General features: G+C 39.0%; 1 protein-coding gene across 2 annotated transcripts in view; it reads left to right on the forward strand.

The window, feature by feature from the left end:
* srgap3 (SLIT-ROBO Rho GTPase activating protein 3) overlaps window positions 1-12,908 on the forward strand; it is a 54,637-nt gene that overhangs the window by 22,426 nt on the left and 19,303 nt on the right. For both annotated transcript variants that reach the window (XM_072382217.1, XM_072382218.1), the window contains exons 3-5: window positions 69-231; window positions 5,011-5,073; window positions 11,180-11,365. In XM_072382217.1, coding sequence (XP_072238318.1) covers window positions 69-231; window positions 5,011-5,073; window positions 11,180-11,365 — 412 coding nt within the window. The remainder of the gene's footprint in view (window positions 1-68; window positions 232-5,010; window positions 5,074-11,179; window positions 11,366-12,908) is intronic.

Raw genomic sequence — 12,908 nt, forward strand, 5'->3', positions numbered from 1 at the left:
TTATTACCTGTGCCAGTTTTAATTCTAGGAGATGTCATAACAGTCCTGTGTTTTTCTTATTATTCCAGGAAAGACCAGCACTTGTTGTCTTCTGTAAACTGCTGGTATCTGTTGCTGAACCAGACGAGACGTGAGAGTCGAGACCATGCCACCCTCGGTGACATCTACACCAACAATGTTATTGTGCGTTTGGCCCAGATCAGTGAGGATGTTATCCGCCTCTTCAAGAAGGTTAGTGTAACAGTCATCCCTCCCTGGTTGCTACTGCTTTCTTATCACTGGTGTACAAAATGTCTGAATCCAGGGACTGCCCACACAATGTGCAATAGGCCTCGTTGTCAAGCTGTGGTTTTGGTGTAAAAGTAGCAAAAAGCCTGACAATTGTTATAGTTTTTCCACTGGCTTTTTTTCAAGGTCTGGCATGGCCTTTCAGAGCCTACATTTGAAGAGCAACAATCTCTTGGGCCACATCTCTACCTCAGTTGACCAGATGAAAAGTGGTCTTTGGTTACTTATAAACCAAATATCTCCCACCAGGTTGTACTGTCATATCAGCATGTTTATTTGTGCTTCAACAACTGTGGATCAGTCAAAAGTCATTTCTTATTTCTCTGATTATTGGCTCTTGTTTTACAATCAGGGTATCTCTCTCTCTCATTCAGGCTTTAGCTGATACGATCATTTACAAATTTTTACCTGAAATTTAATTCTGAAATTCAGTATCAGAGCAGTCTGAGCGTGGATTTTGTGATTTAGGAGCTAAAGCTGAATGCTTTTTCACCTATAGCCTATGGTTGTGCTCAAATTGTGAATCCGTTCTGGTATTGGTTGAGAGCATATTGTAATTAACATTTGTCTTCACCACACTGACATAAAACTTTATCACTCAAATATATGTGCACTTGTATTTTGTATGTATTATTCTGTATCTGCCTACACATGCATTGACTGTAGCTGTACCTACATAATAATCTCCAACATACTTATAAATGGATTATCATTGCAAAGAAAAAGCAACGTCAAAAAATATTTCATTGCAAGGAAATATTTAAAAAATGGGAGACGCATACAACAAACCTAAAAACACAAAACCAAAGATGCTGCAAAAGGAGGGAGTCCAAAAATAGACAATCCTAAACAAACCTGAAGCTTGGGAAAGTCCTAAACAAAAATCCCAAAATGCTCTGAAAACATTAAGCAGCGAAAGGACCAGGAAGAGGGATGGTAACACTGATAAGGATCTTGCCATGAGGAACCAAAATGAAGGGGAATAAATACTGAGGGAGCCAATGACAGATGGAAGGCAGGCGTGTGGCAATCAGTAAATCAAGAACAGATGAGAAACAAAGACAGAAGTTAAAATGAATCAGTTTGGCATTAGTGTACAGACCAGTGCAGTCCATGAGCCCAGTCTGCAGGTAGTAACCTCTCACATGGAGTTAGTAATCTTTCTGACTGTTGCAAGGTCTACAGATCATTAAAATAGCTTGGGGAGAAACAACCAGAGTCTTTCCTCTTGGCCAAAGGCTCTACAGCCCCTTCTGGTGTGAGTAACATCTGGCTCACAGTCAGCACATAGCAGGGATAACTGAGGCCTTATCCAAACATTAGAGCCCTGTTTTCACCTTGCAGGCTTTCCTGTAGGTGAACTCTGCTTGCTAGACTTCATTCAAATTCTGTGTTTGTATGTGTCTACGTTTACTTGTCTGGATGCCTTTGCCAGAGCTGAATAGAGAGAAACTCTTGACCTAGGTGCCCTCATGTAGCTGGTTTCATATTTGGAAGAATGGATGGATGGCTCTGCTCACTTTAGCTGCCAGACATATGGGAAGACAGTGAATTATTTAGACACAATATCGTCATGAAGCTCTGGTGAAAATTAAATGAACATTTATTATAATGGTATGGTCAGTATGTTAGGATACAAGGTGCATTGCTGACCCATGGTTGTGATGAGTCCCAATTCTCAGGTTGATTTTTAGTAATATTGCCTATAAAGTCCCAACATTTTCCAAGCTTTTTAGGGGTATGTCCTACCTCTGTTGAGAGGCTGATCAGAGTTGAAAGGCTGTGCTCAGAACAATAGGAGGGAAAATTGTCTTTAATGGTATAATTATATTAGACATGGCAAGTATAAATGAGGAGAAGGTGTTATTTCTTGGCTGAATGCACCTTCAGTCTTACTGATGTTTAATTTCAAAGAGAATACATTAACAAACCGCGATGGGTCTAAATGTTTTAATTTGTGCCTTTCGAAGAGGGAAGAGTTTTAATCTGACATTAATATAACAACTGTTACAATACTACCTGCCACAGCTCTTACAATGTGTTACATCACAATTGTTCTTTTGCTGGATGAACCCTCCCTGCTCCCCCATAAGCCTCTGCAGTGCATGCTGCAGTGTGTCTCACCTCAGGGCCACTGATGCATACAGATGCCGTTCACCAGCTGCTGGAGCCCTCTGAGGATGTATCTCATTTATCGCATTCTGTCAAAGCCTCATTTTAGCAGAACTTAAGACTTGCACTCCAGGTACAAACACTGCAAAAAACAAGAAACCCCCTCTGTGCTATCAAGATAACGCCATTTTTCTTCTTTTGAGCACATTTCATAACTCACTTAAAGGAAGAGCAGTTGAAGGAAGAGCAGTTAAAGCACATTTTTTATGAGTTTGTCCTGCTTTGATGATTAGGTTAGTTTCTGACTCAGCGGTTGCACGTTTCATCAAACACAGTTATTAGAGTCGAGCAGGGTGTGGACAAGAAGGCTAACTTTCATCTATCGATGAATCTCTCTAAGCTGTGGGTGGATGTAGTTTGAGATGGTGTGTGTGTATGCTTGTGTTATTTTATTACTCATGATAGGAGGACATATCTGTTGACACAGACTCATTGTGGGGTCCTGCTTCCCGTGTAGAGAGAAGAGCAAATGTTCATAAAGGATTTTTATCACATTTTCTGATGACAATTTGAAATCACATGTAGGATCAAAGATGGTTTCCAAAAGATTATTATAGGGTAATGCAAGCTTGAATGTGTCCATACTTGTTTTGTTCAGTTAGTCACAACTCCTCCCCATTTAATTGCTTTGCCATAACACAACACTTCTTTAATTTGGGAAATGATATTAAGCGTGTGTCATTATCAAAGTGGTAAAAGACATGTCTTAAAAAACATTGTGTATAGAGGTGGGGTCACATAACTTTTGCTACTGTTTTAAATGTACCTGCCATATTTTACCTGTGCCGACAACCCTCTCATAAAACCTGTGCTAGCTGTATGCCTCAATCTCCCATGGGCCCAAGTGTCAATGAGTCACACCAAAGTGCCATTGATTCGTGAGCAAAATATGTCATAAAATGTAAATACATGTTTACTTCATGTGCATAGTATTTGCTGTCATTTGTGGTTTAAACTTGTCCCACTGCTTCTAGCTTTGCATGGTCAAACCCTCAGACAAAGAGGAGGACACAAAAGATAAAAAACAGAGGACTCTTCTCATGTCACTGTTTTACGTCAGTTCTCTTATTTTTGACACGTTCTGCCTTGATTTAAAAGTCGATCTAAGCACATCGTCCTACAATGTGTCTGAATTCGTACAGGTGGTGCAAACAATGTTATTATGCTTACCTGAAAGAACGCCAACAACCGTGGTATGCACGTTTTGAAATGCAGATTGATCATACAATGGATATACATGTATGAACACATCCACATCAGACTCCTCAGGCAAAAATATGCTTACATGAAAAGTCTGTATTCGACAGGGATACATTTGAACGTCATAGCAGACAGATGATTAATGCCATTTAACTGGCATTTAACAAGACCTGATCTGCACTCACGACCCTCTGCTCTGAAGGCAGCAAAGATCAAAATGATGGACTGATAAGAATGAACTCTTCTGTCGGTGCACTCTTCTGTGTATCAGTTTTGCATGTAGGAATGACGATGTATGGTTACCACTGAAGGAAGAGGCTATATTAATATAAATGCATCAATAAAGATTTTTGAAAAATGTGTTTTCCATGATTACAGTAAGAGGGGATTCATTTTCAGTCTACGGTGCTGCCTACATGTACACAAACAATACTAATGTTAGCAGGAAGTTAGCAGGAAACGACTAAACTAGCCTAAATTTTTTAGCCACTCGGTAATAATATCTCATTCAACTGTTTAAATTGAGGTTGCTAGTGAGCTTAATGTAATAACATTGTAAGAAAATAACTTAAAACATAGATTCAAAAAAAAAAAATCGATAAAATGTATCCATGTAAACTGAAACAGAGACCCCAAAAGAGTTTTGTTTCAGTCAGAAAGGAGGTACAGACAGGACTTGTGTTGGATTTCGTATTACAACAAGGTACAGCAGCTCAGTTAAGATAACAGAGGTAACGCTTCTGTTTGTTCCATGTGTGAGACTGACATATTGTTTGTGCATTTTCGCACCTTTACTTGAAGACACCAACTTTTTTAAATAAAGCCTCTCCCACACACAAACAGAAGTCATTACATTCACTCTATCAGTTATTTCTCCTTCTGGGCAAGGTGTGTCCCTTGTTTTTGAACTCGAGGCATGCAGGTGTGATTACTGACAACTTCAGTTGTATGTTTTTTAAAAGCTGTCAAAAAAAAAGCTTAAAAGCTTTTTTGTATCACTTGATTATTCATCAGTGAGAGTTCAAACAAATATTAACCCCCCCATAAAAAAAATGAAAGAATGACCTTCTGTTGCTATGCAATCCCACATTAAAAATGAATGTGCAGATCTGAACCGACACATTGGTGAAGTTGAAACTCGGTCCTGATTCCAGTGCTAGATGGAGAATCATGAAGTCACATATATTCTTTGTTCTGGTTTGTTCAGTGCAGCAGATTTTGAGATATTTCCCTACGACTCAGCACAGTCATAGCATCGACATGACTGACTGAGTTTGTTCCATAAGGTCACCACTGATGACCATCTGACTGATTTAGTCACACCTGTTTTTCCTTCTCGCTTTTTTTCAGAGCAAGGACATTGGGATCCAGATGCACGAGGAGCTGGTGAAGGTGACAAATGAACTCTACACTGTAAGTAACAGACTGCATCTCCTGCAGTTTGATCTCGCACACCTCATCTCATCACTGAGCTCACCCAATTCTTGTCTTTCCTCACTCCGTTTATGAAACAGTAGTTCATGATTTTCCTTCACTTCACTTCACTTCATTCAGTCATAGTTCTTCTAAGGCTGTCAGAGAGTTAAAGGGGAAATTGTTTAAGCACATACATGTAAATATCTTTGCTTTTAAAAATGAGCAAATACACCGCTGAGGGTATATTAACTTGACCATCTTAATCCTCTGACGTTATACCAACATTGCTGTAAAATGTCTGAGAACTGATGCTTTCGTTTTTTTTTTTTATCTTGATTAGTTTTGAGTTTAAACTGGAAATGTAGTCAGGAAATCATGGAATTTTAAGTAGACTTCAGCATACAAAAGGGGATTCTTTGGTTTATTTTCCTAAACATCTCTTGGCTCTGTTTATTACTCTCTTTGCACAAATGGATTGATCATAATTGATGATGATGAATGTGAACAAGAGAGGTGGTAGCTGTAAATCATGAAGAGAAATGTGACAGTTTCTGGACTTGAATCAATTCCACATTTAACTCTGATCTTGTTCAGGGGTCAGGGCCGCAAAAAATACTTGTTACTTGACATGTCTCTGTCGTCCTTAAAAAGATTTTCTTGATTAAGGAGAAAATAGAGCTTTTAAGAAGACATACGAAGCGACATCTTGCTTCCGCACTGGACCAACTTATTAATTTCAGGTGACCTCTTCCAGCTCAGTGACTTTGTCGTATTTGATGCCTCCACTTAGCTTTGTTGTTGATATGTAGTCAGAATAATGAGCAGTGTCCACCGGTGCTACGTGCTCTGTTTCTCTCTTTCATTGAAGCATTATTCGTCTGCTTCACTTTCACTTTCACTTTTTTTATCCTACTGCTGCTTTCCGTGTGTTTACATATATATATTTAAAACAATGATTCAATTTTTTTTTTGCTTCGTTGTTAACATGTGAACATTTATCGCCAAAAGATCACATTTAGTAAATATTCAATTATCTTTTTCAATACTATTTGAGTTGAAATATCAACAAGCAAAAAACAAAATGGCGTAATTTGAGGGCTGTGTTAGTGAAGGTTTAGCACATACTATGCTGATATGACGCATCACATAACAAGTAATGACTATATTGTGTTATGGTAAATGCTTGTGCTGTATTTATTCAACTATAATTGGTAATAGCTTAACTACTAGATTGTGAATAATGGAATTTCCTGCAGGAGACCGCACAGGCAGATGAACGTATGTCAGGCATGAGAATGAAGTGAGCTGTTGCTGCACTGAGACACAAGGTCTTAGTGAGGGAGGCTTAATGCCCCAAACTGAACGAGATCCAAGCAACTTCAGCAATTTTCTGCCCCCTGAGGTGAAACAGAAAAGATGGCAGAGCTGCCTTACATGACTTTTTCATCTGTGCAGTGCGATTAGAGGCAGCCTTCCCTGGTCGAGCCATCTGTTTACCTGAACCCTGCATCAGACAGTGTTACGGATAGCATGTGTGCATAACAAGGGCATATATGTGTTAATGCATTTGAAAAATGGAACAAAGTTGCTGTGTTTTATACTCTTAGCCACCTTTCGGTTAAGAATGATCCTCCTTTTTATGGAGGTCACACTTTCCATCCATTCTCAGTCTGGTTTCTAATGTGTATCTTCAAATTTTGTCCATTCTTCCTTCTCTGGCGGCATGATCAAACTCATATGGTCCCTTTTCTCATGTTCCACTTGGCCCATACTTCAGTCTGGCTGAGAATTAAAAATCCAAACATTGACTTACAGCCTCATTCCTTCTAAAGGAGTTTCCTTGCAGCTAAGGTGGAAGATGAAATACTTTTTCAACACAAACATGTTTCCCCATAAGATGAGTAGTTTCATGTTAAAGCCAATACATGTTCCCATGAAATATTTAATAATAACTATTCTCTCACTTCATTGAACCATTGCATAATTACCCATTGCTGCGTTTTTCAGTCCAACTGTAATTAAGAGCTGAAAAATTATATGTTGGAAGGGTTTCCCCCAGTTACCACCATAACATGTAATACATTGACATGTATTGTACACATACAGCCTTAAAGGTTTACCTCATATAACTGACCAATGTCTTTAAAAAAGGTAGAGGTAATGGCTTATTTTGGAGGGTATAGTGTATTGTATTTTTTCTGGACCCTTGTTAGTATCTAAGTGGCCAGAAATGGTTAAATCAATAGTGTGACCGTGTGGTGATTGCCTGTTGGTATTTTCTCACACGTCTCACTGCCTGCCAAAAATAATGTACCGTCGCTGTGGGCTGCAGCTATTGTTCATATATTGTTTAAAGTGCAATGCTGTAGAGGGAGTATTAAGTGAGAATCCTTTTGTCTGTGCTTTGACATTTACGCCACCTCTGAAATGAAAAACAGAAGGAAAGGTATGAGACAGTCACTTCCTGACGGTTCTTTTCAGCAACATGTCGTAGGGAAATTCTGTTTTTCTTGGATTCAGCTTGTGGTCATTTCATGCTTTACAGACTTAATATTACCTCAGAACCAATAAATATTCAGCTTATCTTCTCTTTCTGGTCTACTGCCTTGTGTCTGATGTCTGCTCTTCAGTGTCTTCTTCTGGTAACATCAACACAGACTCCAAAGCTCGGTCTCGGGTGAATTGTGTTAAAGTTGCTTTCATCACGTCTTTTGTACTTTTTTCCAACAAGACCTCACAACTACATGGAGTTTCATTTACGACACCTGAGTTAGGGGATTGTTCGACTCTGTTCTGTTCTGACATTCCATCCCTCCAGTGCTTCTCCAGAAACTTGTAGAATCAATGCCAAGGTGCATTAAAGCTTTTTTTGTGGCAAATGGTAGCTCAGCACCTTTTTTAAACATTTTGTATAAATTTCTTCATGATACACATTTGCTACGCAGACACAATTGCATTGAGACAACTAACTTAACAGAAAACTGTTTCATACATTTCCCTGTAATGTGTTGACATTTTGGGTATAAGACAAGGAGAAAGGAGGGGTGTGGATGACTCTTGACTCTTTGCTCAATGAACAAAAAAAATGACCAACTAACTAAAACTGGGATAAACCTAAGCTGAGGCAAATTTGTAGAACATTTCTTCTTCTTAACAACTTCTTTAGCAGTGTTTTCATGCACAAAAAAAAATCTACAGACATGTTAAAAAAGTGCATACATCTTTTTTCAAATCTACAGTTTTACATATTAGGAAACCAAAAAAAAAAAAAAATCAAGTCCTTACCAGGTCTTAGAATTGGGTTAATGGGTCGACTTAATGACTACAAGATGTCCAGGTATTGTGGCTACAAAACAAGCCCAAATCATCAGTCCTCCACCACCGTGCCGACGGTTGGTCTGAGGTGATATGCTGTGTTTGGTATTCATAAAACGTGCTGCTGTGCATTCTGACCAAACATCTCCACTTTGGTCTCGTCTGTTATAGACACAGATTAGCAAATCTAAGCTGTGCTGCCATGTTCTTTTCAGAGAGAAGAGGCTTTCTCCCGCAACCCTTCCAAACAATTCATACATGTTCATTCTTTTACTCATTCTACTGTCATGAACTTTAACATTTAACATGCTAACTGAGTTCTGTAGTGTCTGAGATGTAGGTCTGAGGGTTTTTTTTTTTCTTTTTGCAGTTTATCAGCGCATTGCACAGTCTGACCATGGGGTGAACCTCTGATCGTCCACTCCTGGGAAGATTGACAACTGTCCTTAATGTTTTCCACTTGTCAAAAATCTTTTTCACTCCAGAATGATGAATTCCAAATTAAACTCTCAAAAAAGGCCATGTTACCCTTCCCAGATTGAATGGCAGTATCAATTGTTTCTCTAAGATCATTGCTGATGTCTTTTCTCAATGGCATTGTGTTAATACCCATCTAAAAGTTCCAGACCAACAAAATTAGCAGCACCTGGCTGCTACTCAATACTTTTTTTTCTTCATTTTAACACCTGGTAAGGACCAGATGAGTCATTTATAATGTCCTGTTACATAAATCCTAATAATTGTAAATACATTCTCTTTCACATGACTGCATTTTTGTTATTTTATCAACCTTCCACTTACATCCATCCATCCACCCATTCTCTATACCTTCTTTATCCTGTTCTGTTGCAGCCGTTGTTGTGTCAGATGCAGCGTCCTCTGGAGACGGGTCATCATTACTTCACAGCCTTGCACAACTTATCGTGCAGAATTAAAGATCTGGAAAGATCCAGAAGATAAAGTGCCGTTGAAAAACATTTGTCTTTTTCAATCAGGCAGTGAATTTTTACGGTCATTATTAAACAGGTTGTAAATTGAGATGTCCTTTGCCCCACCATTTAATATGATATACAGTTGGATGCCATACAACTCAAAACATGCCACAGCACTTACTTACTTTTTTTATCTCTAACCCTATGCATACCCAGTGTTATGATAAAGGTTTTATTAAGCTGAGGCATTTCTTCAGGGGTTTTCTCCCATAATTATTGTCCTCTCTCGTCCTATTACTCTATGACACAGTTTATACAGATTATTTGTTAGGGAAAAGGTTTTTCTTATTTATCAAGTCTTGCTGTGTCTTTTACCAGCACAGAGACTCTGCTTAGCAGCTAAGCAGCCCTCAGCTGTTGTCTAAGGACTCAACTATACACACACATCTTAGAGACACAGCTGAGCTTAGTCTTCCTGCAAATTACTTTGTATCTTAGCTGCAGGATCTGTGGTCAGATGGTTCAAAGTAACACTGAAGTTTAGCACTTTTTTTTTAGAGAGTAGTGACTGCCTAGGGAGGAAGAGACTGTTAGTCTAGTCTCAGTTGTCCAGGAGAGGCACTTGTTTATTGATGTCTCACTCTGAAAACAAGCTGTTTTTCTTTATTTCCTCCTTAGACTTACTGTGATGTCTAGAAAGAACTTGTTCAGTGCACAGTAGTTACTAAATAGGGCCTCTTCAAGCAGCATGACTGGAAAAAAAAAATGACTCTCACAGGGTCGGAGGTCAGTAGAAAATTAAAACTGTGAGTGACCCAACAGCAAATTTTGATGTGCAGTATTCACTTAAAAGGAACACTACTGTTAAGTACAGTGCAAGTGAACATAACTCGTTTGATCACAGGAAACAAATAAATTACTGTTCAGGTTGACTGTCGGATATCCTTAGGTGTTCCTAGAAGATCAAGTACACTTTGGTGTTGGAAAATGGAGCTCACATCTGGGCCAGGGCACAATGGGCCTCAAAAAAGGGAGCCTCTCAGATAGCATCTGGGATGGGTTAAGACAGATTAAGGGTCCTTCTGCCTCGTCCAACAAGGTTTTTTTTTGTCACTTTAGTCTTGTCATCATCACGTTGGACCACGAAAATAGGTGAGAGGGGGCTGTCAGATTTCGAGTGTCTTAAGTAGAGATTACAGGGGAGAAGTCATTGCAGAGAGCATAGAAAACATGTCGACATTATTTCCAAAAAGACTGAAGATGACGTAGAAATTTCATCGAGGCAAGGAAAGCTAGAGCTAGGAGAGGATGAGGGGGCAAGTTGGAGATTTGACAACCAAGACTAAAGCAAACACAGCCTGGATCCACTTAAGTAATCCTCATGTAGGGACATCTGTGTTTCTGTTGTATTGGCACCCCAAAACTGACCCTCCAAGCTGCCATAAAAAGGTTCAATCAAACCATCTAGTGGAAAGAGAAGACAAGGAGGCTCTGTACATGTGAGATATATTTGAGGATCATACCAATAAAGATCATGTTAATGTAAACCTTCCATTAAATGAATATAAGTAGTACCATTCATTTATCAAGTTGATATATTGTTGAACAAAGTCGGAGTTGGGGCTTGTTTAGTGGTTTTTGAAAATTTTACGTGAAGCACTAAGCTCTTCATCCCCTTCAGTGGGTGCAACTGTATTTGTCTGAGCAATGTCAAATTCTGCTGATAATACCGCTGTATCTTTGTTATTTCTCACATAGTTTGGCAACATCCTTGAGTCAATGAATTTTAATACAAAAAAACTGAAAAATGTGCTTATGGTAAACATAAAAGGGTCTATCTCGCTTTTATCTTGCAGGTGATGAAAACTTATCACATGTACCACACTGAGAGCATCAGCGCTGAGAGCAAGCTGAAGGATGCTGAGAAGCAGGAGGAGAAGCAATTTAGCAAGTCTGGAGACCTCAACGTCAACCTTCTCCGCCACGAGGACCGCCAGTCGAGACGCAGCTCAGTCAGGAAAATTGAGAAGATGAAAGAGAAGGCAAGTATGCGTCAGCTGAGGGACAGATTTGTTACATTGAAGCAGGATTTATGTGTGCTATATAAACCCTGAAACATCAGTTCAGCATGTAGGCTTGGAAAACCTTTAAGGAGCTTCTCATCAAGCCTAGATATTGATGGGATTTTGGGTTTACTTGGAAAGAGTGACAGATGAGCAGAAAGACATCAGTGTAATGTCAGAAACTCTCAGGAGGACACTGTAGGTCCGCAGCCAGATGCACGCAGAGCAATAAGCCAACTCCCTCTTCATCTAATCCACATTCCTAGTTTCTCTGCCAGCAGTGTAGGGCTCTTTGTCTCTGGAGCATTCTGTACCTCAGATGCTACCATATGTTTCTTATTCAGTAGCTTCCTCTTGAATTCTTCATGCAAATGAAGAGACTGCCATTATCTCGTAGGTGCAGAAAATCAAAACACTGCCAGTACACCGGAGTTTCTGCCTCCACGAGATGGTAACTTCAGTAATGCTGCCTGCATTGGGAGCTGCACACTATTTATAACACAGCATGGCGATGCATAGTCCTCCTTTTCCCTCTGCTTTTGTCTCATTCGTCTGCCTGCAAACAGGTTGAGGGAAAAGGCAGGAAAGAAAAAGAATCCCTTTTCCTTCCCTTTTTTTTGCCTCATAGCTTTGTGAAATTGAAAATAGAATGCCTATGTATAGTGAAATGTATAAAACTATCTAGTTTGCACCGAGTTGCATCTGAATCACTGTGGTGTTAAAGTGGGTAATGCTACTTTACAAATTATGTGAAGAAGTAACAAAGTAAGTTTGTATGATCATTGAGTTGGGTCCGTGCAGCACAATATGCCACATTATATAATTTCTTGTACTTCAAAGTTATAATGATATGCATTTGTCTGTATTGGCCAAAGGAAAGCTAACAATTGTTCGTTACACTTTAAATTTACCTCCTTTTTTAACAACAGTTAGATGAGATGATAAGATTTTGAAAAATGTGTACCTAAATGATACCTACACCTGGAGTTAGAAATTGTTTGTGAGTATAAGGCAGTCTATCTGGTTGTCATTTTGACTGTAAAATGGTGAGCTTAAAGTTTTAGCTATTGGTTTTTTTACTATTTTTAGCTGTCTCAAAATTTTTTATCATAGGGAAAAACAGCCTGCTGCTGTTTTGAGCTGCTGTACATACTTCTCATCAAACTTAAGGCAAGAAAGCAATGAGAGCGTTCCCAAAATGTCAGCCATTATATTTAATGCCATCATTCATTAGTTCTTAGAGTCTTAAAAGAACTTTATTGAATTTTTTTTTGGTCTCCAGTAAAAATAGATACATAACTACAAAGATAAATGCAAAAAAAAGAAAAAATACAAAAAAGATACAGAGAGTCAGCAGCAGAGCTTTGCCCCAGAAGTCTTATCTTTATTTGTAAGTGATACCTGTATCTGATACTTTACCGTTAAGAGGCAGAATATTACCAATAAGCAAGCCTGCCTGTGCCTCTTAATACTTTAATATCTCGAGCCAGCTTCCTCCAGAGCCTGTTTCTCCCAACTTTCC

Source organism: Leuresthes tenuis, unplaced genomic scaffold (assembly GCF_036924035.1).
Source record: "Leuresthes tenuis unplaced genomic scaffold, fLeuTen1.0.hap1 SCAF_3, whole genome shotgun sequence".
NCBI lineage: Eukaryota > Metazoa > Chordata > Actinopteri > Atheriniformes > Atherinopsidae > Leuresthes > Leuresthes tenuis.